Here is a 25919-nt window from a genome sequence, read left to right on the forward strand (position 1 = left end):
GTTGACTCTCCCGCCTTGCTCAGATCTAGACCCTCCATAGAACAACCTCTCCATAATTATTTAATAATATGTACTCTTTACATTTTTAGAGTGAGAAAAGACCTTCAAAATCCACATCTTTTTATTTACACCAGAGAGGAACTCAAGGACCAGAGAAAGGTGAGGATACTCCCTAAGAAATGGGAGCAGCCTTAACCCAAGAGTTTTTCCTATCGGGAGCATGCTTTTGGTGCATTGCCGGCAGGCAGATGCACAGAGCCCGAGAGTGGCTTTGCAGGTATCCTCCCTGCATGGGCTACATGACCAAGATGGCCTGGCCCTCCACTACATGAATATTGCACGTGCAAAATTTTCTTACTGAATATGTTGCTTTTTGGAATACTGTAAACATATTTTTGAGAGTTATGAGATAAATTCAATGAAATATACTCTTCTCAAAGAGAATATACCCCAGCACAATTGTCTACCACGCTGAAACGGGTACATGTCAGCTCCCCTTGTCTTGTCTGTTTTTTCTTTTTTTAAATTCTCACCCAAGGATATTTTTGCATTTATCTTCAGATGGAGATGGAGGGAGAAAGGGAAGAAGAGAGAGAATCATCGATGTGAGAGAGACATATTGAGTGGCTGCCACCCATACAACCCCAACTGGGGCAGGGGACAAACTGCAAGCGAGGTACGTGCCCTTAGCGGAACCAGACAAGGGAGTCCCTGGTCCGTGGGCTGACGCTCTAACTGCTGAGCCAAACTGGCCAGGGCTTCTGTTTTTTCTTATGTGTGTAGGCCCCACTCTTGTGGTAATAATATTAACAATACAAACGGAAATGAAGATGATCAAATGAGGTGAGGAGCTTAAAGCACTCTCTGGGCCAGAGAGTGCTTTTAGCTCCTCACCTCATTTGATCCTCACCACCCCAGTTGGCTCCGATTATCCCATTTCATAGGTGAGGAATCCAAGCCACCGAAAACTCTGGTAATTTGATGCAGGTCCTAGAGACAGGATTTGACTCCAGAACTAGGATTTAATCAGGTTGACTCCAGAACTTGGGCTCTTAATTACAATGATGTGATGATTAATTTGTCAAAAACTAAAAATCAGTGTTGAAATGTAATAGTAAGCTCTGAGATCAGAAATGCCCTGAGAAATCAAGAAGATGCATTAAATAACTGTCTACAGATGAACAACCCATCCTTTTGACAAGAAAACCCAACAATAACTTTAATACGTATTTCATATTTCAAGAGTTAGACTAGGAATACTCCAAAACAGATTAAAAATAAAACAAGCAAAAAAGCTGAGTCACTGGGGTCCCTCAGAAGGGAAGAAACTTCTCTTTGGGATGATAAATCAGCTTCTGAGGAAGGAGGGGGCGTGTGCCTTAGAGATAGGGGTGCGGCTGGGGGTCTTGTTGCTTTATGCACAACCCCATATACTTTCCTAGATTTGGTTCTGCCGGTTAAATTAGGACCAGGACACTTGGCTAGAAAAGCTAGGGCGGACTCTCCAGGTTAGTTACTTTGGGACATCATCTCCCTGTTGCTTAGGATGAAGTGGTCCTGTGGACCCTCCTGCCATGCTTCATCCTCATCCACCCTCTCCGCTCCCCAGTAACTCCAAAGTGCAAAAAAGCTTGCCATGGCCTGTAGAAAGCGCAGAGCCTCGGAGGCTGGCACGCTTTTCTTCTTCCCTCCCCCGGAGAATGATCTCAGCACCTCTCCCAGCATGTCAGTGGAATACTGGGTCCGAGCCCGCTCCGCGGCTGGGGGAGGGGAGACGGTGCTCCCGACAGCTGGGCGGTGCGGGCGCTCAGGACCCCCGGGGCGTCCGCTCTCGGGCCGCGCGAGGTCCCCGGCAGCCGCGCGCGCCGCCCCCGCGGCCCGCGCCACGCTCCGCCCTGGACGCCGCTCGTCCCGGCGCCGGGGTGCGCGCGGTGGGAGCGGGCCGGGCTCAGTCTGATTTACGGCTCTGCTGAAAACCGCTCCGCTCCGCAGCAGTAGCACCGGCCGCGGCGGCAGCAGCAGCGGCGGCTGCAGCTGCAACAAGTCTGGTAAGTGGCGGCTGCGGGCCATCTGCGCCTGCGGCCCGGCCCAGGGGGCGCGGCGGAGGGGGCCGGCCGCGGCCGGAAAGGAGGTCCTGTCTCCGCAACGTGGCGGGGAGTTGGGCTTCTCGACCCACCTGCAGGAACTCGTGTGCGCATGTATCCACTTTGGCACACGGGGGCTCGCATGGTGCGAGGCGGGGGCGGGGAGAACCGGGACCCCGGAGGCAGGGTGCTTTCCTGCCCTGCTCAGGCAGAGGGAATTAGGGCTTTTCTGCTATCCCTGCGGACTGGAGTTTCTGCTGGGCCCTTGAAAGCTTGCATACTACCGGAGTGCGCGATTACCCGGTTCCCTTTGCAGAATGACACCCCTTTCCCATTGCCCCCTAGAATCCCGACTTCCCCTTCCTTCACCTCTCGCCTGCATTTTTGACCAGGGATTGCATCCCATCCCAGAAAACCGATGGTTAAACAGCCAGTGTAGCACAGGAAGACATTCCCTCCTTGGGGGGAGGGCAGGGGGGGGGGGCTTGTTAACCTGGAAGATTTGCCTAGCTGCCTGGGGAACATTTGCACCTCTGCTTTTGAATAGGTTGAGGCCCAATAATAGGACTTTTCAGCTTAGACCTTTAGCTGAGCTCCCTCTTTTTGGGGCCCGATGCTCCGTACGTTTAAGGAGAAATCATTCCTGGAGGAAATAGATATTATGCTGCTTGCAGAATTGGGTTGCTAGCAGTCATCTGTTGCTAGGGCTAAGATAAGAAATTCCTACAAGGAAATAAGAACTTCCTGTTATTAAAAGAGTTATGCTGATACCTACCTGGTTCAAACATTGGCCATCTTTAGAGGTTGTCTTTAATGTCTGGAGATAGATCCTTAAAATAGGATCAGAGCCCTGGCCGGTTTGGCTCAGCGGTTAGAGTGTTGACCTGCGGTCCAGAGAGACCTGGGTTCAGGTCCCACTAAGGGCATGTACTTGTCTACAGTTTGTCCCCAGCCCTGGTTGGGTCGTGTGGGTGGCAACCACTGGGTGTGTCCCTTTCACATCCATGTTTCTCTGTCTCTTCCACTCTATCTGAACAAAAAATGGAAATATGTTCTCTGGTGTGGATAAAAAAAAAAAGGATCAGAGACAAGACAAATCCATCCAGAACACCCTATTTAATAAAGCCTTGTCCATGGTCCCACTTAGATCAAATAATATTTGACACATTGGGTTCCCATATTTTAGTAAATCGAGTATGGAGGGCCATTGTTCTTATGATAACACTTTGATTTCTGTCATCACGGCGATAATTAAAGGACAAAATTAAGGGCAAAAAAAAAAAATCTCAGGTTAAACAATTTTCAGCTGATTGTGTGCTTAATGCCGCAGGACCTAGTTTGAGTAATATCTTTTCTATTCTTGAGGAAAGGTCTCTAAGCTTGCTCTCTTGGGACCTGTTTTGACAATTCATGCTGACTTTTCCTCATTTTTTTTGTATTTATGCTTATCAAGTTGTTAGTAAAATAGGGCACGGTTTTGCAGTTCATGTACTGAATTTGGGAACACAGGAAACTTGAATCTGCTTCCGGATGCCACTTTCCATTTGGCCCTGAGTTCATCACTTTACCTCCTTGCCCTAGTTTTCCCATCTGTAAAAAGGGATGCCACCTACCCTTTTTATCCCAGCCAGGGGTTGGCCAACTTTTTCTGTAAAGTCCAAGTAGTAAGTCTTTTGGCTTTGCAGGCCATAGCGTCAGTTTAGTGCAAAAGCAGCAGTAGACAAGACAGAAGTAAGTGGGTGTCGTTGGCTTTGGCCCAAGGATTGTAGGTTTTACTTTTATAAGATGTTATATGCAGACTTCATTTGAAACCAAAGAACCTTTGCCCTCCTGGAGATGAGCAGCAGCAGTCATTTCAGCAGCATTCTTTCAAACACATCTAGACTACCTGCTTTATTTCCCCTGCCCAGGACTTTCAGAGTAATGCAACAGAAGGCCTTTGAAGAAAGCAGATACCCCTGGCAGGAGTCCTTTGAGAATGTTGCCGTGTGCCTGCCATTCCGCTGCCCGAGGTGCGGAGACCACACCAGATTTAGAAGCCTGTCGTCCTTGAGGGCCCATCTAGAATTCAGTCACAGCTACCAGGAGAGAACCCTCTTGACAAAATGCAGCCTCTTTCCATCCCTCAAAGACATAGACCTCGTCACTTCCTCAGAACCCCTGAAACAGGGAAAATTGCAGAGCTGTGGCAACGTGGTGAAGCAGAAACCCAGCTATGTTAACTTGTATAGCATTTCACACGAACACTCCAAGGACAGGAAGCCATTCGAGGTGGTGGCAGAGAGACCTGTGTCGTACGTGCAGACCTACACGGCGGTGGACCTACGAGCCGACTCGCTGGATGGGCTGCGGTCCAGTCCCGGACTCCCCACCTCGGACACCAAAGCTGCTTTCGAGGCTCATGTCAGAGAAAAATTCAATCAGATGGTCGAGGCCGTGGACAGGACCATCGAGAAGAGAATTGATAAACTCACCAAAGAGTTGGCCCAGAAAACTGCAGAACTGTTGGAAGTCCGGGCAGCCTTTGTCCAGCTGACTCAGAAAAAGCAGGAGGTGCAGAGACGAGAGCGGGCCCTGAACAGACAGGTGGACGTGGCCGTGGAGATGATCGCGGGGCTGAGGCAACGCCTGACAGACTCAGAGGAGGAGCTTCTCAGGAAAGAAGAGTAAGTGGCTCTGGGACGGATGCTAACCCTTGGCTTTGGCACCTGCACCCGAGTTACCATCCAGGGTTAAGCAAGGTTCGGCTTTTATTACTTACAGGTGGTACCTTGGCTGCATTTCTCATTGATGTAATTGCATGTGGGAGGCACAGGGCTTTTAATAGTATTTATCCTCTCTGTGTATGGTCTGCAACCCAGCAACCTGTAAGTCAAAATACCTGATTTTTTCTCACTTTTCTCACCTTGGAAATTGTAACGTACAGATAATGTTTTTAAAGAGAGGAGTCGTGCCTTGTTTCTGTGGTGGGTGCCATCCCCAGCACGCACTGGTGAGCCAGGGAGTTGAAGGGGAGAGCAGAAAGGATGGGCTGGGGAGTCTTCCTTCTTGACAGTCTCCACGTAATCAAATCAAGAACATGAGATGCTGTCTGATTCAAGTATAAAGAATGCTCTAAATACAAATAAGTTTGGCTTCTTTGCCATTTTGGATGATCCGCCCACTGTAATTAAATGTCGGTTGCTGAGAATCCATTCAATTACAATTTTTATTTGGAAGAAGCAGACATTAGGAAGCCCAGAGGAAACTTTGTGATATTGCTGTGCTTCTGTGATTTAAGTTGGAGAGTTTTCTTTTTGTAAAATGTTATGTAAGACTAAAGTGAGTTATGCCTGCTTGCAGAGAATTGACACTGGTTTTCACAAGTTATAGGTGATCAGATAAACTAATACTTTAAAAGAATTGTACTTGGAAAACATTTTCTTATTAGTAATTATGGTTTAAGTCCAAACTAAAAAAGTCTACACGACAATGTAGTATAGTTCCCAAAAGCAGAATGTTGGATTTAATTTTAAATGGAGGGTCAGAATTCACAGAATGAAAAGACATAAAAATTGGTCAATTAAACTGTCCTAGAAGGAAGGTTTCCGAGTAATTTGAGTTCTGTTAGAGAGATTGACTTGATTTCATACTTTCTCTGCCCTGTGGTACTCTTCACGTGTTGTCTCTTAAAATGTAGTAATTAAAACTTCCTCCATTTGGTAAGAGGCTGAGAAACCTCGCATATTAAAGAGATCATCATTCACTATCACATTTAAATGCTTACATTCTACCTAGAGGGAAAGCCAGTTCGCTCAACTAGACATATTTTTCCAAATACATCAGGAGGACGGAATGGAATCAGCTGATTTACTTTGATCTTAGATAAATGATAGCTAATGAAAAATGTTTTTCTCTTGGCTTCTGGCATTTCCTGGTGGAAAGTTAGTGCCTTGACCAGTTTTGGCCACTAGGGTGCCTAACATTGCACCCCTGGAAAAATGGCAGATGGGGTTCCCCTGCGTGCAGAGGAAAGCTTAGGATGAACTTTTGGGTATTTCTGTTTGAGTCAAGAGCAGTGGATTTAAAAGGTAAGCAGATTACTATTTTGCATTTATTTATTTGTTGTATTTTATTTATTACATCTATAAGGAATAATGGATATGGGATTTGGGGTGGTGGTTCCCTAGAGTTTAGGAAGGCAATATGATGGCAGGGAGGGTCATCTAGTTAGAGCTAGATTATGGTCAAGGATCTGACTTTTATTTTGGGTGGTGTGTTCAAGGAGGCTTTATTATTAAAAAGAACTGGTTAACTAACTTGAGTAAAAGTGGGCCATGCATGGATCAATAATGATAAAGTGGTATGGTTAATCCAGTGCTGTCACCTGAGGACCAGTTGAAAAACTAATGCATACTTTGTAAAAAAATTAACATGGTAGAATTGTATGTGTTAAAAGTCCTCCCTCCTCTCCGAGGATACCCCATCCCATCCTCTGGAGACAGCTGTTTAGTTCCGTGAATGCCCTTCTAGACCAGTGGTTCTCAACCTGTGGGTCTTGACCCCTTTGGGGGTCGAATGACCCTTTCACAGGGGTCGCCTAAGACCATGGGAAAACACATTATTTCCGATGGTCTTAGGAACTGAGACACGGCTCCTCTGTCCGTCTCCAGGCGGGTCCACCCACATGCAGATACACCCACATACAACATGAGGAACTGTATTAAAGGGTCGCGGCATTAGGAAGGTTGAGAACCACTGTTATAGACCTTTCTTGTGTGCATATAGTCATAGGTACTTTATACACACAGAGTTACTGTATTTTTCTCAGTGGATTCATGACATGTATTATTCTGCCACTTGTGTGTGGAGTTTGTTTTTGTTTTAACATAGTATGTTCTAGGCATCTTTCATGCACTAAACAGAATTATGTCATTTCTCTTGGCCACTGGGTGGTATTCCATGGTGTGGATGCATCATGGCTGGTTTAATCAGCTTGCTATTGATGAATGCATGGTTTTGTTCCATTTTCCCGCTATTAAAAATAGCCTCTCTGTTAACGTCCTTATACATACATCTTTATTCACGTTTTTGTGAGTATATCTGAGGGTAAATTATTAGTGTGACATTTTTTGGACTGCCAGGAAAAAAATAAAAGTAATGCAGTTAAAAAACCCACTTTAAGTGAAAATACAGTGAAACTGCCTTAAACTTATAAATATAAAATAAACAATGTCTTCATTTCTTTAAACCTTCATTTGGCCTGTTCCATCAATTTCTGTATTCAAGCCTCAAATAATCCTTCTTCTGTACATGAAATAGGACTGAAAGAGTCTTGTTCCCAGGAAGGACAGTGAGCTCTTGGTTTGAGAGCGTGACTGTGGCCCTTGCCCTCAGTATCTACGGTGTCCAGCCTCCCTGCCACCCCCACAACCCTCTGAAATGGGGGTGCAGCGCAAGCCAGCTGCCCATCTCCATACCAGTGACACTGCATTGATTTGACTAGATCTGCCAGGCTGGGCCATGTCCCTCCCCTCCTCACCACTTCCTCACAGCGCTGTGCCTTCCACCGGAGAGGTCACCTTTCAGATGTGGGAAGCTGCTGTTTGGCCAAGGAACCCACCAGGAGCAGTGACCTCTAACAGCCCATTTGTGAGAGAGAGTCAGCTGTTATAGGACCATTTGAAATGGACTTAAACTCCAGGACCCTTTGAGACACAGCTGGTAGATTTGGTTTAAAAAGAGCAAACATCTAGTATTTAATATTCACATGAGTTTCTCTTGCCTGTGGATTTTCCCCTCCACTTTAAAATTCTTTCTTTCAAACTGAAATAAATGACTCTGAGGGCCAGTTCTGCCCCGAAGCCATCTACAGACGGAATCACCTCGGATCGTGCCAGGCACATATATGCTTTGGAACAGAGGAGATTGTTTGGATTGGCACGATTTTGTACATCTCTGCTGGTGAGTCTCATTGTACCTTTGTAGAGAGGTATCTATATGTTTCTGGAGAGCAAATCCAAAAAAGAAATTTCTTATTGTCTTCACAAAGTGTGTAATTTTAAAGTCCTGTGGACACAGGTATTTACTAATTCAGGAGTATTCAGGGCTGCAGGGTAGCCTGCCCACAATCAGGTAAATCAATCCTGACCAGCCTTGCAGTGAGGTATCCTTTAACAAGAAGGGATGTCTGTGGGTGGTAGCTGATTGCTGGCCCAGTTGGTCACCTGGAGTTTGGAGAACATCAGTGTAATAACAATAATCCTAAATTTACTCACACACTCTTCTGCTGGTGAGGTCGGAAAGACCGGCCTGAGCACTTGCGATGTGCCCAGCACTGTGCTCGGTGTGTGGGGGAACATACACTTCTTGGCATTTTTCCCTATGGAGCTTACACTCTGCATAGGAAGAATCGGTATACCCATGAACACGCCCATGTTCAAACCCAGGGCATTGAACAAGTGCTGACATACAAGCCACGGTTTCAAGTTGATAAAAAGTTAAGAGAGCCGATTTTTCTATTTAAGAGGCCGCGCTGAGGGAATGAGGACAAAGGGCAGAATTTGCATTGGTCGCCAGAGGATAGTGACATTGAAGGACAGCAGGAAGGTCAGAGATGACCCGTGATGGGACTGTGTAACTTTGGTGCTGGAAGGTACCCTCTGTCTCCTTCAGGATAACACCCTTATTTTACAGATGTGCAAAGTAAGGCCCAGAGGAGTGGAGTGACACATCCAAGGACGAAAATCTAGTATCAAAACTAAGACTGCAACCCAACTCCCTGTCTCCTTGCTGAATGCTTTTCTGTCAATTCACTGTATCTCAGCCAGACTTTTGAAAATGTGATATTTGCCCAAAGCATCAAGACTTAAGTAATACAGAATCCGGCCCATTTTGAAACGGGCTTGTTTCTTTGCTATTTTGAGAGGGCTGCCAGGGTGACATCATTTATTTTTCTGATGTGATTAAAGCAAATGTCAGCTGGCATCGTAGGTGTTGGGAAATGGGGAAATGGTGGCGTCATTAAGTATGGTTATGATATTAAGCTTCCAGAAAACACCAGCCCAGGGCTTTTAACTTCCAACAAGGGCTTTTTAACTTGATGCTCTGCACATCCAAGCCCGGTCTGGGAGGAGCACCTGCCACCAGCCTTTGATTGCAGTGAGGAGCCTCTTTGTAATTCCATCTGGAATTTCCATCCTGCTCCCTTATGAGCTAGGATATAATCTTTTCCCTTCTTCCTTCATCATTTTCCCTGTTCCCCAGATTGGAGTCGGCAGAAGACATCTTTATTGAGAGTGTGCTGACTGCGAGGTAGTGTTCTAGGATCTGGTCAAGCTAGTGGTAAACCAGATGAACCCTGCTTTCCTGGCAGGGATAGACCGAAAGATAAACTAGACATTGAACAGATCATCAGGGGTATGATAAAAGAGATGTTTAGGGGTAGCCTGACCCAGGTAATGTCCATTTGGGTTTCTGTTCAACGCTGGCTGAGGAGCACTGGCCTTTAAAAGGCAACTCGGACGTGGTAACTTGCTTTGCACAACCAAACCCTTTTGCCACTTAATTACTTTCCCATTTTTGATGAGCCAAAGCAGTGAGTAAGCAACTTGGTCTCCAGACTGATCCAGAGCTAGGAAGCAGGCCAAGAAAAATCATGTCAGATGTAGAGTTCAGTGGGAGAGGAAGGGGTCGGTTTGCTCCACATTTTAATGCATTTATAAAAGGGGGGGGGGCCCTCTCTTTTCAGGCTATGTTCCATGAAGACCATAAACAATTATAGGAAGAACCAATGTCAGACAGGCCCTCTGAGGGATGTCACGTGGTAAAATTTGGAGACCCAACAACATTTTCTGTCTTTCTCTGCCATGCTTTCCCTCCTCTTCCCTCACCCCATTCCACAGATTTGTGGCTGGAGGGGCTTAGATCTACTTAGAACCAATAAAAATAATTTGACATTCTCATTAGTTTTTAAATCCTTAATGAGAAATATATACTTCTTGGTTTATTCAAAGAAGCCAAAAAAAACCCCAAAAAAAGATGAAGCAAAGGACTTACAGAAATGGAGATGTTATGGTCCCAGATGTGTGGCAGGTGCAGAGTCCATCCCGTGGGGGTGCACAGGAGCCAACCCTGAGCTCCAAGTTTGCAGCCAGGTTCCTGGTGCTCAGAGGTGGTTGCGTCTGACTTTGGGATTTGACCTGTGGCTGACATTACGGTCTATCTGAAGTGCTCTGTGATCAATGGCCAAAGTATTTTTAGCCGGAGGCATTTTTACCATTTCATATACCTCTGAAGAGGTTCATAAATCAGTAATGTAAAATGAAATTTAAATAACATGGTAGAGCTTTGCCTTTGGAAGGAGATGCTGTATTAAAGTGTTGTTGAACAATAGAAGAAAGGCATTGATTTTAGATCCAACCCTCACTCCTGTCGGAGGTACCTGTGTTGTAGGTTACTTACCAGTTTTATGCCCCAGGAAAAAGACAGAAATGTAAGGATCTTTTCATCAGTAAAGATTTTCAGCGGAAACTTGTTGAGAGCCTGTTATGTGATGGGCTCCTGTTAGGTGCTGGGGGTGTCACAGTAAAGGAGCAGGCAGGGTCCCTGATTTCACGCAGGGATTTTGTAGTGAAATGGGGTAAATAGCACTAGTCCTTTGCCGTGTGTGCTGGGATAGGGTGCAAGGTTCTGCAGGAGAACACAGCGGGTCACCTAAGCCACACTTAGCCAGGTGTCGGAAAGCTTCCCAGCAGGAGAGCCCCCAGGATGGAGGTATCATTGAGAGTGGGAGCTTGCGAAGGGCAGGGGAGGGACCCTGGCAGAAGAAAAGCATGTGCAAAAGTAAGAATCTGGCTGAATGGAGTTCACTGATGCTGGAACAAACATCTGTGTGATATACATTAATGAGGCCCCAGGGACATAGGCCATGAAAGCTGGAAACATAGGGGAGTAGACCTAATAAGTGGTTTATTTACAGGAGATTACAATATGCGAGATGATGGGTGTGTTGACCCTCATGAACAATGCGTAGTGCATTGCCTATGTGAGATCGAAGAGAAGACCAGCATCCACGTGCATTTCCCTCTATCCCATGCCTGCTTCTAGAGTGTGGCGTTCACATGATAGTATGTCTCCGATTTTTCTGAATGAACCTGTCTTTAACCCACCTCAGAGGAAGTCATTGAGGAGGCTGAAATGAAATAATACCTTTGTTTCAGACCTTACGGCATCTTGTAAATGAATGAGTGCGTGAGTGAACGAATAGTTTTCCTAGATAAAGCTTTGATGGTACTGAAGGGACTTTTTTACTCAGTGCTTCCTTACATTGTGTTTGTTTCTGAATGTCTATAAATCTCAGGATATGGACAGATTTCGAGGTCTGCAAGCCATTTGGCAAAATAATGAGCTGCTGGTGTTTTTTTCTGTTAGTATTAAATATTGCTTGACATAAGCATGTTTCTTACTGAAGCTTAAAACCTTGGATTTAATCATATTTAACCTTTTTTTAAAAAATAAATGGGAAGTCAAAGATGGGGCTGGAAGTAGCCTAGGATGCGTTGATTTCCCCAGCGCGGGTGTGTGCCCACAGCGTGGTTGAATCCTACCCAGGTTTGCCCTTCCGGCTTTCACACCGAATTCTGAATCACAGGGCTGAGAACCCAAAATAAAACCACACAAGTCTTTCCACTCTTCTGTCTGATAACATCATATTCCTCTTTTTCTTAGTCACATTCAGCTCAGCTCTGTAATTACGTATTTATTTTAGTATGTGTTGCTTTTAAGGTCTGCTTCTCTCTCTATACCACCGGCCACATCCAGCCTGCTACATGCTTTTGCGGAGCCCGTGAGCTAAGAATGGTTTTTACATTTTTAAATGGTTGAACAATTCAGAAGAAAAGTAATAATTCATGATACATGAAAAGTATAAGAAATTCAAATGCCAGTGTCCATAAAGTATTAAAAAGATAAAATGTTATTGTTACACAGCCACGCTCCTCCATGTGTGTGTAATCTGTGGCCCTGATGTGCTAGGCAGAGTTGAGAAGTGTGGCAGAGGCCATATGCCCCACAGAACCTGAAAGGTTTACTCCCTGGCCCTTTATAGAAACAGCTGGCTGGTCCCTGGGTGACAGCAGTTGCTTCATGAATATAGCCATGGGTTCATGAGTGCCCAGCACTAAGCCAATACGTGGTAGCATTCAATGACTGTTTGTTGAGTGACTGAATAATGGGATAATTAAATGTTTGAGTTGTGGCTGCGCCCACGTTGCCCACCCTCATCAGAGTTCTGGGTTCTGGATCACTCTAACACCCAATATGGTGGCAGTTCTCACACTTTTTGGCCTCACTTCCTTTTATACCCCTAAAAAAAAATTCTGAGGATCCCGAAAAGCTTTTGCGTGTTTGAATTTTATCTGTTGATACTGTGTTAGAAATTAAAACTCAGAAATTTGAAAAACATTTATTCATTTGCAAATAGCAATAAGAAATCCATTCTTGCTAACATAAATAACACTTTTATGAAAAATAACAATTTTCCCAAAAACAATTTAATGAAAAGAATGCATTATTTATAAATTTTGCAAATATTTTTAATGCCTGGCCTAATAGAAGGCAGCTGCTCCTCATTAGTCCTTCTGCATTTAATCTATTGCAAATTTCTTATTTTGTTTGAAGTAGATGAAGGAAATCCAGTCCCACAGATAGATAGTAAGAAAATGGAGAGGAATTTTAATACCATTTTTAGAGAATAGTGGGTATTTTGCTTTGATACTATGCCAAAGTTCAATAATTGGTAGTTTCTTAAAGGTTAATCGCAGCATGGAATCTGAAATCCTATCAATGAGTATTTCATTCTCCGTTGCATTAAAATCCATTGAGTGGGTATTTTACTGTTTGGAATATAATTATTGAAGAGGTCACAGATGCAATGTAGTTAAATTCTTTCTTTTCCATCCAGGAAATTCCCAGAATCCTTGGGGAAATGAGAGGTGTTTCTGGATATTGTTCATCCAGACTGAGCAGGATGTGAAAAGGGATCTGAAGTTGTACACACACGCTACTCCATAATTAGTCACTGGGCCTTGTTACAGTTTTTATCTAATACAGATACCCAAACAATCTCAGCATGATGAATTTCTCCACCCCCGTCTTGTGTAACTTCTCTTTTAAAATGAAATCATCAGGCTTCTTTCTTTCTTTTAAATTGATGTGAAACACCCTTAAACTGAAATGAGGATAGCATTGGTGTTAACTTCTCAGCTTCAGGGCACAAGATGATTGGCTGAGGGGGAAGTTAGAAAAAGATACTTCTCTTCTCCAACATGGCATAATACTCCATGAACAGCTAGGAGGAGCATTAATGTTAATTTGTAAAATTTTTATATGGAACTGGTAGTAAAACATTACATGATTTAAAAATACAGCCACACTCATAAGCTGTAATGCATTCAGAATTGTTTTCTTGATTTTGAGATGTTAATCCTGTGGGATTACGCTGTCAGCTGTTGCTGTCTTATGTTTTAAACAGTATAGCCTGAGAGATCAAGAATAGTAAATATGTACAGAGAAAACAAAAACAGAAAAGATGTCGACAATAGTTACCTCTGGGCGATGGGATTATGGGTCTTTGTTTCTTCCTTGTCCTTTTTAAACATTAATTACCGCAAACATTTATTGATATTTTTTTTGATTATTTATTATGTGTCATGTATTGAGTACAGTGCTTAGAGCAGAGAACAAAGCTGATTCAGCCCTTGCTCAGTTAGAACTTCCAATTAGGTCAGTTTTCATATTTCCCATAGTAAGTGTGAAATCTTTCTATAATGAGATAAATATAGTAAATATCATGAACCAATATGAATGGGAAAAAATAGAGAGGCTCTTTTCTTCTGTGTTTCTGGTGGGGGAGAAGGTTGTGGTTCCCGTGTAAGTACAGTTTGGAGACTGTTTCATGATTCAGTTAACCTAAATTGCACCCAGAAAGTCTCTGCAGCGGGCTTGATGCCGAATGAATTCAAGCCCTAATGCTGGCAGATGGTAGGAGCTATCTTGTCGTGGTGCTGTGAAGATGCTCTCTCCAAAGGACCTCAAACAGAACTTGGAGCCATGAAAAGGCAGAATGTAGCACTCAGACGGGTCCTCCGCTACTTTGTTACTAGTGAAGGTTGGTGACTCTCAGAGGAGGCAGATCAAAGCCAAGTGACAGTAGAGCTTGGAAATTGGCTTGTGTCCATGGCCTGAACAGCTTGGAAAGTGCACCTCTCTTCTGGGCTCATACGGAAACATCTGGAAGTAACCTTGAAACTTGATGAAAGAAAATCCTTTCCAAGAGGACTCTTATTTCTCTTGTGTGAATAATTTTTGACTACTAAAAGATAATGGAATTATTACAGGATTGGGGTTTATGTCTGATCCCTGATAGGAAAATGGAAAAATGGTGGCTGCTATCATGAGCAGTTCTTCAAATGAATCATTTTTAACAATGAGTCTCCTTTCTATTTTTATACACATAAAATTCCCTAGGTATTGCAGAGACATTTGACTCTATAGGAAGTCTCAGTATGGCCAAGTGTGACATAATATATTTGTGAGAGAAAAATCATGACTAATTGTAAAAGCAGCTCACTGTCTAGTCAGACAGAAAGGAGCTGGAAGCCACGACCAGCTCTTTTGCAAAAACTTTCTGTGAAACTGTGACTCCTGAGCTGGCCTTCCCTAAAGTTTCTACTCTTAAGAAATTATGGAGCTCTGTGGAAAGTAAAGATCAAGTGGAGGCTGAGCAGATGCAGAGAAGGCACTGAATGTAACGGACTCTCTAGAACAACTGCATGAGGTTAGATTTTAATGATAGGATTCATTTATCTAAATGAAAGAGGTTGGAGGGGAGGGCATAGTGTTTAGAATCTTGCTTCTGCTTAAGTTGAGCACGGCCAGAAAAATGAGGGGTCACACCTCAAAGGCTGAAAGAGATATTGAAGACACACATTGTGGGCTTCATTATCCCCATTGGGGGTGACAGGACTTACAGGGGAGATAGCTGGAAGGATCTTTATGATTTCTTATTAAGTGAGGCAAATCTGATGAGGAGAGCTGGGATACTGTACACCAACTGGTAGTGTTGATTACCTGAAACTTGACCTGAATAAAAGGCCAAGCATCTGTGTGTGTGTGTGTGCGTATGTGTGTGTGTGAGTGCATGCACCTGTGTGGGCATGCAGAGAGGTGCTCCAAGGATGGCTACCAAAGTCTAATTTTCATGCATTAGCAATAAAAAGAAAATGTAAAATAGTAATACAATAATGCATTATTTTTCTGGATTTGTGAATCCACAAGGAATTATGTAGATAAAGGGGTATTGTTTGGGGTATTTTGCATAACTTTTTAGGGAAGAGCTACATGCATAATTATTCTCCCGTGTCAACTAAAATAGCTTTCCCAATGGACCCTGGATCAACTTCAAGATAGCATTTATTAGCACTGTATACAATAGCTAAGATATGGAAACAACCCAAGTGTCCATCAGTAAATGAGTGGATAAAAAAGCTGTGGTACATGTACACAATGGAATACTATGCAGCTGTAAGAAAGAAAGATCTCTTATTCTTTGAGATGACATGGAGGGACCTGGAGAGTATTATGCTAATCAAAACAAGCCAAGCAGAGAAAGACAAATATCACATGATCTCACATATTTGTGGAGTATAATGAACTAAACAAACTGATAAACAAAATTGACTCAGAGACATAGAGGTAGGGTACAGACTGACAAACCTCAGAAGAGAGGGTGTTTGGGGGGAGAGGTAAACCACAGAACTTATATGCATGTACGCATAGCCAATGGACATAGACAACAAAGCTGGGGATGGGGCGGGGGGGATCGGGAGGAGAGTGTCAATGGGGGATAAAGGAGAAACGTATAACAAAAACAAATTAAAAATAATTAAAAACAAGATAGCATTTATTGGGCTGTTTCATTCTTAGCTCAAAAATCTGTTGGACATGGTGACTCATATTATACAGCGTGGCCTCTTGCTTTCATATCTTCCCTCCCTATAGTCTTTTCTCCCCTAATAGTTCAACTTTTAAAACATGTCAGAACTTTTCTCAAATGTGTCCAGTGGTTTCCCATCTCATTTATAATGAAATCAGGAATCATCACAGTGACCGATGAGGCCCTACCTGGCTCCACGTTCCCATTGACCCCCCCTGTCCCCGCTCTGCTCCCACCAACAGGCCTGTCTGCTGTCCCTCAGACCCATCTGCACGTTCCCTCTGAGCCCTCCCCGTGTCTGCCTGGCTTACTCCTCACTGCTTTCAGGTGTCTGCTCAAATGTTCCTCTGTCCAAAAGGTCGTCCCTGACTGGGCTTTCTAAAATATCATCACCCTTCCCCCCGCTGTCACTCTGTCCCCTTGCGCCCAGTTTCAGATTTCTCCTTAGCAGTTATCACCACCCGACATACATGTATATCTATGTGTATGTGTATGTGTATATGTATATGTATGTGTATGTGTATATGTATGTATAGAATATATTTTATAGTGACTGTCCCCTTCTAAAATTTTAATCTTTAAATGTAAACACTAGAATGAAATTGTATCTCTTTTGTCATTGCTGTGGCCATACAGCCCAGGACAGTACTGGACCCAGAGTCGGCACTCAATAAATATGTGTTGAAGAATGAATTCCTGCCTCATTTCTCCATGTTGTGTTCTGACATGTTTCCTTGCAGAGAAGTTGTGACGTTCAACCACTTCCTCGAAGCCGCAGCCGAGAAGGAGGTTCAAGGGAAAGCTCGGCTGCAGGACTTCATCGAGAGTCTGTTGCAGCGGGTGGAACTGGCGGAAAAGCAGTTGGAGTACTATCAGAGCCAGCAGGCCGCCGGCCTCTGCCGCGACGCCAGGGAGCACGTGGTAAGCCGCACGGGTCCAGCCAAAACGGGAGGTCCTTGGGTTTGGTGAGGTCGGGTCACGGACAAAGGAACAGGGAGCTGGGCAGTGCCCTGTAGGGACTCCCTAGGCATCGTCTGAGAGCTCTGTCCTGGCCACGCCTGTGTTATGGAAGCGATAGAGGGGAACCCAGGACACCTGGAAGCAAGCTTAATCCTGGAGGCACAGTCTCCAGTTCGTCACCCTCCCACTCCACGCCAGGCTGCATTGGTAGAAATATATTTGCATTTGTAGAATAACAGAGTTTGAAGTATCCAAAGACATCATCTGTCCCAGCCTTGGTGTTCAGGTAGATCAGAAGGTAGTGCTGTGTTGGAGTCCTTCAAGGGAATCTTCATGGTTAAACATTCATGAAAGCTGTGGCCCTTCTCAGCCAAGCAAGATTTAACCACATACTTTATTCTCCTTCATAGGGAGGAAAACACGATTCAACAGTCTCTATAGGTTAAGCATTCTTTTCTTTTAAAAATTTTTTTCTTTATTGATTTTAGAGAGAGAAGGGAAGGGAGAGGGAGAGAGGGATAGAAACATCGATGAGAGAGAACATCGATTGGCCTCCTGCATGCCCCTCACTGGGGATCAGGCCCACAACCTGGGAATGTGCCCTGACTGGGAATCGAACTGCTGACCTCTTGGTGCATGGGTCGATGCTCAAGCACTGAGCCACACCGGCCAGGCAGGTTAAACATTCTTTAAGTATACAGTCAAACCTCGGTTCTCGAACGTCTCCCATCTTGAGCAATTCTGTTTTCAACCAAGTTGTTCACGGAAAATGTCTCAGCTGTCGAACAGAACTTTGTTGGTGCCTGTGCCATCAGTCATGCGTCTCTCAGGCGACAAAGGAGAGAATGCGTGAGTGTGAGTCAGGTTACCGCTAAACTAGCGTTAACATCTCAGGAAATTGTGCTGTGAATATTTTCATGGCTTTTTTATTTTTATTTTTTGCTTTTGTTGCTGCTTATTATTATTGAATACGTACAGTAACTTACCAGCGGCTCTCAGAAGGTTAGTGATAGCAAAGTGAAAAGGAAAGTTGTGAGAACAAGAATAGAGCTTAGATATGTATCGTATGTGTATAAGAAAAGTTAAAATAGGGAGTCATTTGGGGGTCTGTAACAGATTAATTGAATTTATATTATTTCTAATGGGAAAAAGTGATTCAGTTTCGAACAAATCGCTTCTCAATCAGCCTTCTGGAATGAAGTACGTTCAAGAACCAAGGTTTCGCTGTATTTTCAAAGAGACCGTAAAATTCACAGGTAATAGTCTCTTATGGAATAAACTTTTGTACAATTTTACATATAGTTTCAGGGGCTTAAGAAACCACCAGAGTCCAGATGAGAACCCAGATGAAGGTCCAGAGTCTCATGGGTCCCCGATCTCTTTGGAGGGTGACAGTAGGTGCAAATAACCAGACTCTTGGTGAGGGGTTGGGTGGTGATTTTACCCTCTGTAAAATTTCCTTGGTGGTATTGACGACAAAGCCAAGGAAAGGATTTTTGAAACCCTAAAGTGGTTATTTATAACATTTGTATTATTTACTGAATTTTATTTATGCCCACCCCCTTCCCAGAAGATTTTTAAATGATCTTTTACTTTCCCCCACAAATACGAACATATATGTGTACATGTATATTTATATTTATATGGAAATAGGAAACATGCTAATCAAAAGTTTAGTAAGACGACTATTGGTTGATTAAAAAGTTTCGTCGGAGCATTCTGGAAGCCAAGGTTAAAAGGAAACATGGTTAAGGAATAAAATGAAGGGCAGATGGGCGGAGGAGAGACAGACGACAGGAAGGAAGGAGAGAGGGGGAAGGTAAGAAATGGACGCGTCCCCGTGCTTGCTGCAGCAACACGCGCTCAGCCTGAGAGCAGTACACGCAGGAGTAAAGCTCCAGGACGGGCCGGTCAGAAACAAAGGGGACTGGGAGGAAGTACATTGTTGTAGCTGTGAGGTTTCTGTAGTCAGAGCAGTTTCCGCTACAAGACATACTTACTATTTTCTGAGTGGGTGGGTGTCTATGGTTTTCCACCTGTAACTCTCCTGAGAAAGAACCTTCCCTCCTTTTTTGATTCCACTTCACCCTCTTGGGAAACCGTGAGAGTGTCCAGTCGTAACTAACTGGCTGGAGGGACACTGAGTCTTTCCCTGCCCTGTCCTTCCACATTGCCCTGTTTCAGGAGAGGTCGTGGCATGAGGCCACAGCTCACACGTGAGGAAAAGGCCTGCCGTCCAGATCTCTCTTTCCCTCCTTCTGACAGGGCTGGACAGTTTGTCTTCTGGGTTTCTAATTCTTCTAGGAAGTGCAGCAGTTAGACTAGATGCTCTGTAAGATCTTCGGCCTCCTACATTCTCTGCTCATCACCTAACTCCAGTGGTTAGGAATTCCAGAATTGAAATGTGGCATTAATATTTCAGTCTGTAGGCTTCTAAGTAACCCAGAGCTAAGAAATGTGTAAAATTCTACTACACTAAGCCAGGAGGATGTTCAAGAGAAAACAATGGAAGGTAAGGAGGAAGAAAGGAAGCCCATTAGTTCTCTCTGTCATTTATATTTCTGTGCTCACTTCCTCTGCTTAGTTTATTTTTCTAACTTGAAAATTGAACACCTTTTATACGACATAACCAGTCATTATTTCTTGTCATGCTGTACCATGTGATGAAAAATTGAACATCATTTCTGTTCTCTAGTTAGATGTGTATCTATAATATTACATGTATATGTGCATGTACACACAACATATATACATGTACACACATACAACACATGTACACATGCATGCATACATACATATAAGCAAATATGGTAGAAATTGATAAATATTTATGTTCATGCCCTCTGTGTCCCAAACACGAGTGACATCATCTGCCTTCATCAGACTTGATTTACCCGGGGAAGACTTGACTAATTCAAATAAGGAGCAGATCAGAGCAGGGAGTTTGGATGTGGGGGCTGTTCGTGAGGAAGCGTGGTCGGGCTTTCGGGAGGTGAACTCTGAGTAGTGGAGGCAGCGTACGTCTCTCTGAGAAGATCAAGAAGCGTTTGGTTTCTCAGAGGCTTCCCTGTTTTCATGCAGACTCCTCTAACTCTGCTTTGGACCCCAGAGTTACCACAGTATGAGACAGTCTGCAGACCCTGAGGACGTCTCCTTTTTACTTCATCATAGTAAGACACACTCACTGATGGAAGGGAAGTGCTGAGCCTGGCCTCCGGGGTGTCTGTGGCTCTAGATACAGAGGAACTCGGATGCTTTTAGCCGGAGAAGCCTTGGATCATGTCTTCATTGTCCTCTGGCCCTGCTCAGTGAAGGTCCAGAGCACTGAGGAGAGCTCCCGGCCCTGGTGTGCCCCGGGACGGAGCAGAGACCTGACCTACTCCCCTACACAGCAGCCCCTTCCTCCAGGACAGTTGGGAACACCGTGCCCAGCTGGCCTGGCTCTCACCATCTCCGCTAAGGCTACACTACAGAAGGTGTTAGTCCGTGTCCCCCTCTTCCACCCACCCCAGGTCCCTTCCTCTCCCCTGCCTCTTTTTCTCATGCCCTGCAGATAGCGGTGAGATTCTAGGTTGGTGTATACATCTTTCTAAGGTGTCTTCTAGCTTCAAGATTCTGTGCCTTTTCTGAAAGAATGTTTTGGCATCTGCATCTTTCCCTTAATCCCCTTGAGCATTTTTGTTCTTTTTCACCTGGCTGGTTTCTAAAAGTGTATTGTGCTTACTCAGGTGTTTTGTCTTTAGGCTCTGAAAAATGCTGTCGAGTTATTCACAAAGTGACCCAGTATCCCATCTGCCAAAGTCACGGACAGAACTCACACGGAAGGTCACGGAACAGCTTGGATAATCTTATTTTAAGCATTACGTGTATTGCCTGCAGGTTACTAAATTAGGACTAGCGGTAATTCATTTAGCACTTACTTATTGGGGGCGCAGCGCTTACTGAGTGCCGAGGAAATGGCTGTGAACGACACAGAAGAGGTCCCTGCTCTTGGGGAGGAGGGGCTCCCAATAAACAGGTAAACAAATAGCAAAAATAATTGTGTATAGTGATAACTACTATCAAGAAAAAAGTAAGTTGATATATTTGAGATGTCAGGTTCAGTGTAATGCTTTGAGGAGAAGCCTTGCTAAAGAGGCAACTTTGCACTGTGACCTGAATAACAGAAGGAGCCAGCTGTGGCGTTTGGAAGTGGGATGTTCTAGGCAAAGGAGTAGGAATTGTAAGTGCCTTTGGAGGGAGCGAGCTTGGCACACTGGAGTGAGGAGATGGAGAGTTGGGAGGGATCCAGACCTTGCCGGGGCTTGTAGGTCACACAAGGAGTCCCAGTCTATTCCAGAGCACAGAGGGAAGCCACTGGAAGGTTTGAAGCAGCAGGTGACCTGTGCGTTAGCAGAAGCAGTCTGGTGCTCTGTGGGGAATTGTCTAGGCTGTTAACGGGGGGTGGGGAGGCAGGGAGAGGAGGTGGCAGTTTGGATGGAGTGGAGGTAAAGAGAAGTGATGGGGATAGAATATGTTCTGGGATGGAGTTGACCAGACCACTTGACCTTGCTGAAGGATTAGATTAGGTGGGCAAGAGAAAAGAGGAATCAAGAATGAATCTAAGATTTTGGCCTGAACAATTGAGTATACTGTGCTGCTATTCACCCAAAGGGGAAGTTGAGGGGGGCTGGGTGTCTGGTTTCCCCAAGTCTACAAGTCTTCTGACTGTCAACCTGAGACACCATGTTTGTGTTTTTGAAATAGTTAGACTTACTCTCAGTGCAAGGCTGTGTATATTTTTCCAACCTGGAGTCTCAGTCAAGGACACTCTTGATCCCTACCTTCACACATACCCGTCTCTATACACAAGGAAGACAGAGTGGACTTGGAGAAGTGGAGGTAGGTGGATAGGCTAAGTGGGAGGAGCCTTTCCATCTGCCTGAGGCTCTGGGGGCCGAAGGAACAGTGGCTTCCTATGTACATGGGGAGGAGAGCAGATGAAATTCTATGGTGTGTGATAACCAGTCCCACCTCCACCCCAAACCTCAGAATCTGTGGGATCACTGGAGAAATTCCGATCCAGCCATGGATTCCACTGAACTTTTTGTGTCTACACTCTCTTGCTCTTATACTTACATATACAAACACACCCTTTTTAGAGAGGCTGTGCAGAGTGAAGACTCATGGTTGAAGTCCAGCCCTAACACTGATAAAGTGTTGAGGTTTCGAACCAGCTACTTAACTTTCCTGCTGTAGTTTCCATATCTGTAAAATGAGGATTATAAGGGTTACCTGTTAGGGTTGTTTTGAGGGTTGTGTTGTTACATGGTGAGCATTTTACCCAGTATGTGATGCAGAGACACACACAATTTATGATACCTTTATGTGAGGTTTGTAGCTCATCTTTACCTGTCTTTATTTATGCATTTTCTTTTCTGTAATACACAGTAAATTATTTCTATTGGCTGAGGTCCCAGCAGATTTCATTAGTGACATCCGTAGGTACTAAGGTTGTAGTTCCGAAAATATTTTGGATGTCAGGGACTCCTCTGAACATTGGAAAACACTGTTGGCCTTTTCCCCAGAAAGGGAAGCAGGGAAGCTTATACACATGTACACGCTTTCTCTCTCTCTGGCCTTTTCCCCAGAAAGGGAAGCAGGGAAGCTTATACACATGTACACGCTTTCTCTCTCTCATAAAAGTCCATAGGGCATTGCATATACATATAAGCAATAAGACAGCAAACTATGTATACATACAGCAAAGTGAAAAAAAATTTTAAGGGAGGAATTCAAAGGGAGAAAGACACTGTACATTTTCTTTTTATAATTTACACATGTACTAGAATCTATGAAAGGTGCCCAGCTGAGAAACCCTGACTGCTGGTCATGGGACAGTAGGGCACGGAGGTAGATATGCTGATGCTTTTGGGGTTCCTGGAAGCTGCCAACCAGTGTTCAGCTGAGCCACCTGCCTCATGCAAGGAAGGTGCCCTTTTCTGTTCATATTTACTAATCTCATGCCAAAGCCAGCCAGCGTGAACAGGGTCAACAACAATGCTGACTGACTTCTGACTGTCAAAGGCAGAAGGTAAGCCTTCTTGGGGACATGACCCACAGAAGTGAGGAAAACTTGTTTCTGATTTGTTCGAGCTGCAGATGGAAGAATCAAGGAAGTGACTGCCTTTTTTTTCTTTTTAATTTTTTTCTTTATTGATTTTAGAGAGAGAGGAAGGGAGAGGGAGAGAGATAGAAACATCGATGAGAGAGAACATCGATTGGCTGCCTCCTGCATGCTCCCCACTGGGGATCGGGCCCACAACCTGGGCATGTGCCCTGACCGGGAATCAAACTGGCAACTTCTTGGTGCATAGGTCGAAGCTCAACCCCTGAGCCACACCAGCTGGGCAGGAATTGACTGTCTTATGCTGAACTTTCTCAGGTTATTTGAGTCCAGCAGGGACACGGGTCTTGGCCCCACTGGGCCGCAACACCACGATGGCCCTTGTTCTGCATTTTCTTTGTCATCCTCGTCTGCTGTTTGTCTGTCTGCCACTGCTTTTGATAAAGGAGATCAGGAACAGAAGGTTTGCAGTACACTGGGTTGGCCTGTAGAATGGACAGTGACATCTGGATCACAAAGTGATAATTACCCATTTATTCTGGAAATGATATTGTTCACTCGGCCACAAAAGTACATGAAGATATTTTAATGGGAGTGGAAAATAATTTCATTGATAGATGGCCTTCGGGACAACTGTGGAGTTGGTGGGTCTTCATATGTTCTCATTTTAGAAATGATGTATTTTAGGCAATAAACATTTTATGCCAATTTTCCCCTTAGTTGATACACTCTGACCAGCCACAGCTGTAGTAAATTAGCTGCAAATATACTCTGAATCAATCAAGAAATAATGGCCCATCATTCCTGTTTCTAAAAACATGTTTCTTCAAATGTTGCTCTGTCGGGGGACTCTCTGGACTCGTTGACATTTTTTGGTTCTGCTGATACTGGCTTCCTGGAAATCTCGGAACAGGGCGCCACAGAGGAGCCCGAGTGAGCAGGGCGGAGCGGGAGACGTGTCTGTTCGCGGCTGTGCTGGTGAGCCGGGGCAGTATGCCTCTGGTTCCTTAGCGGGAATATAATTTCTTCAAAATCTAAGCAAGAGTTGAAAACCAAATTGAATCTTCCAGTTAAGTAATTTTTTTTTTTCTTATTTTCCTTTAGCTTACAGATATCTCTTCAAATAGGAAACCCAAATGCCTGTATGTATGTCTTTTTATACTTGGTCTGTTTGGTCATGTTTGCATGTTTTCCTGTTGCATTTTATATGACATCGATAATATAAATGGACTTGAGGGTCTCAGGTAAACAGTTGCCCGCTTATGTACTTAACTTTCTAAAATGTGGGTGTGACTTTTAGCTATGCTAGTTGTCTAGTAGTATATGGCAGTATGATAGTACTGTAGGAGTATTTATATGCTGTTACATAGTATAAGTTTCTCTTATAGCACTGTAGTATAGCCATAAGAGCTCTATATTACTATCATTGTAGTAGTGGACCGTATTACATATGTACATTTATACTGTGAATCAAATACTTTATAATAGCTGTACTACAGATTTGTCTGAGTCCCCTAGGAGTCACTTAAAGACTCCTGAGATATGGGTTCTGCTCCCATCTTCTCCGTTGAACAACTGTATGTGTTGTCCTGGGCCGTCATGTACATTTTATGTTCCTCAGTTCTTAGCACTGGTAAATAGGACTAGTCCTGTCTCTCTGAGGATGGCGTATCCTGAGATCACTTCATGAAGGTCACTGGAATTTTGGAAGAAAAATTCCAATGTGTGTCATTTGTCTTCTGGCAGCGTTGTCGCTGCTGTAGCTTGGGGGTGGGGGTGATTGTGTGACTGTTCTTCTAAGGTGTTAAAGACATTTTCTGCTCATCTCTGTCCTCCCGCCCGACCATCTGTAGAAGCCGAGGGCACCCACATTCGGCGTGTAACCATCCCGATCTCAAGACGCACTTCCATCCAAAGGGAAGGAGCTACCTGAAAAAAGCCAGGGATGACAGAGCCGCCATGCAGCCCTCTAAGTCCATTCACGAACAGGCCGAGACCCCGAGAGAGCTCTGCAGACTGCCGAAGAAAGGGGAGCCTCTGGGGTTCAGTCGGAAAGGCAACCTCAGGCCCAAAATGGCCAAAAAGAAACCAGCATCGCTCGTGAACATCATCTAAAAGGCTGAGTGGCCTGAACCATCATTGCTGGACTTTGGGGAATGTTGTGCTAGGGGCCAACAGTAACGTCCTTTGGGACACATCTCCTAGGAAGATGTAGTGGGAAAGCAAGGGGAGTGACACGTTTACTTTCTGTTCATGCAAGTGCGTGGATTAACCAGAATTTAACAAACGGGAATCTCAGTGAGCCAGAATTTGGTGACAGCCCCTTGCAGAAGCAAGAGGCAAGTTACAGACAGAATTAAAAAAAAGAAAGCAGTCTTTCCCAAAATTTTAGTAAAACAAAGCTCCAACTTTTAAATTCTTCAGTACTTTCTGCATCTGGTATTCTGTGCAGTGGTGATTAATTCTCAGACCCAAGGCCACCCAAGATGTCAGGTGCTGGAAAAGATTCATCTGTGTCCACTGCTCAAACGTGTGAGACAAGGAATGGGAATATAAATTCTCTTAATAGCAATGAAATAAAAACACGTCTGCTTGTTTTTTAACCTTCCCCTCAGTTCGAAAGCCTCCAAAATAAGAATTACTGTTTCCCAGAGTATTCTGGTTAATCCAGATATCAGTGTTTGGGTGGCTACAGGGACTCATCTGTTCAACTTCAGTTCGCATTTCGGTGGACTGGTTCCCGGTTTGGCTGCCTCCCCCGATGCATGTCTGCTCCCATTTTGGTACACCTCTG

At 44.3% G+C, this 25919-nt stretch overlaps 1 protein-coding gene across 1 annotated transcript; it reads left to right on the forward strand.

Moving 5' to 3' along the window:
• The first annotated feature begins 1802 nt into the window (after nt 1–1802).
• Nucleotides 1803–25919, forward strand: ZNF365 (zinc finger protein 365). Its single transcript, XM_036265466.1, has 5 exons — nt 1803–2048; nt 3995–4750; nt 16800–16980; nt 24230–24267; nt 24979–25919. The coding sequence occupies exons 2-5, from the start codon at nt 4008–4010 to the stop codon at nt 25238–25240; spliced, it is 1224 nt and encodes a 407-aa protein (XP_036121359.1). The 5' UTR covers nt 1803–2048; nt 3995–4007; the 3' UTR covers nt 25241–25919.

The sequence above is a fragment of the Molossus molossus genome, unplaced genomic scaffold (assembly GCF_014108415.1).
Source record: "Molossus molossus isolate mMolMol1 unplaced genomic scaffold, mMolMol1.p scaffold_m16_p_17, whole genome shotgun sequence".
Lineage (NCBI taxonomy): Eukaryota > Metazoa > Chordata > Mammalia > Chiroptera > Molossidae > Molossus > Molossus molossus.

What these genes read in the sequence shown, in the direction of transcription:
- ZNF365 (XM_036265466.1), top strand. Translation starts at nt 4,008, where the DNA reads ATGCAACAGAAGGCCTTTGAAGAAAGCAGATACCCCTGGCAGGAGTCC. An exon ending in GCGACGCCAGGGAGCACGTG is followed by an intron (nt 16,981 to 24,229) that starts GTAAGCCGCACG and finishes ATTTTCCTTTAG; the next exon opens with CTTACAGATATCTCTTCAAA. An exon ending in AATAGGAAACCCAAATGCCT is followed by an intron (nt 24,268 to 24,978) that starts GTATGTATGTCT and finishes GACCATCTGTAG; the next exon opens with AAGCCGAGGGCACCCACATT.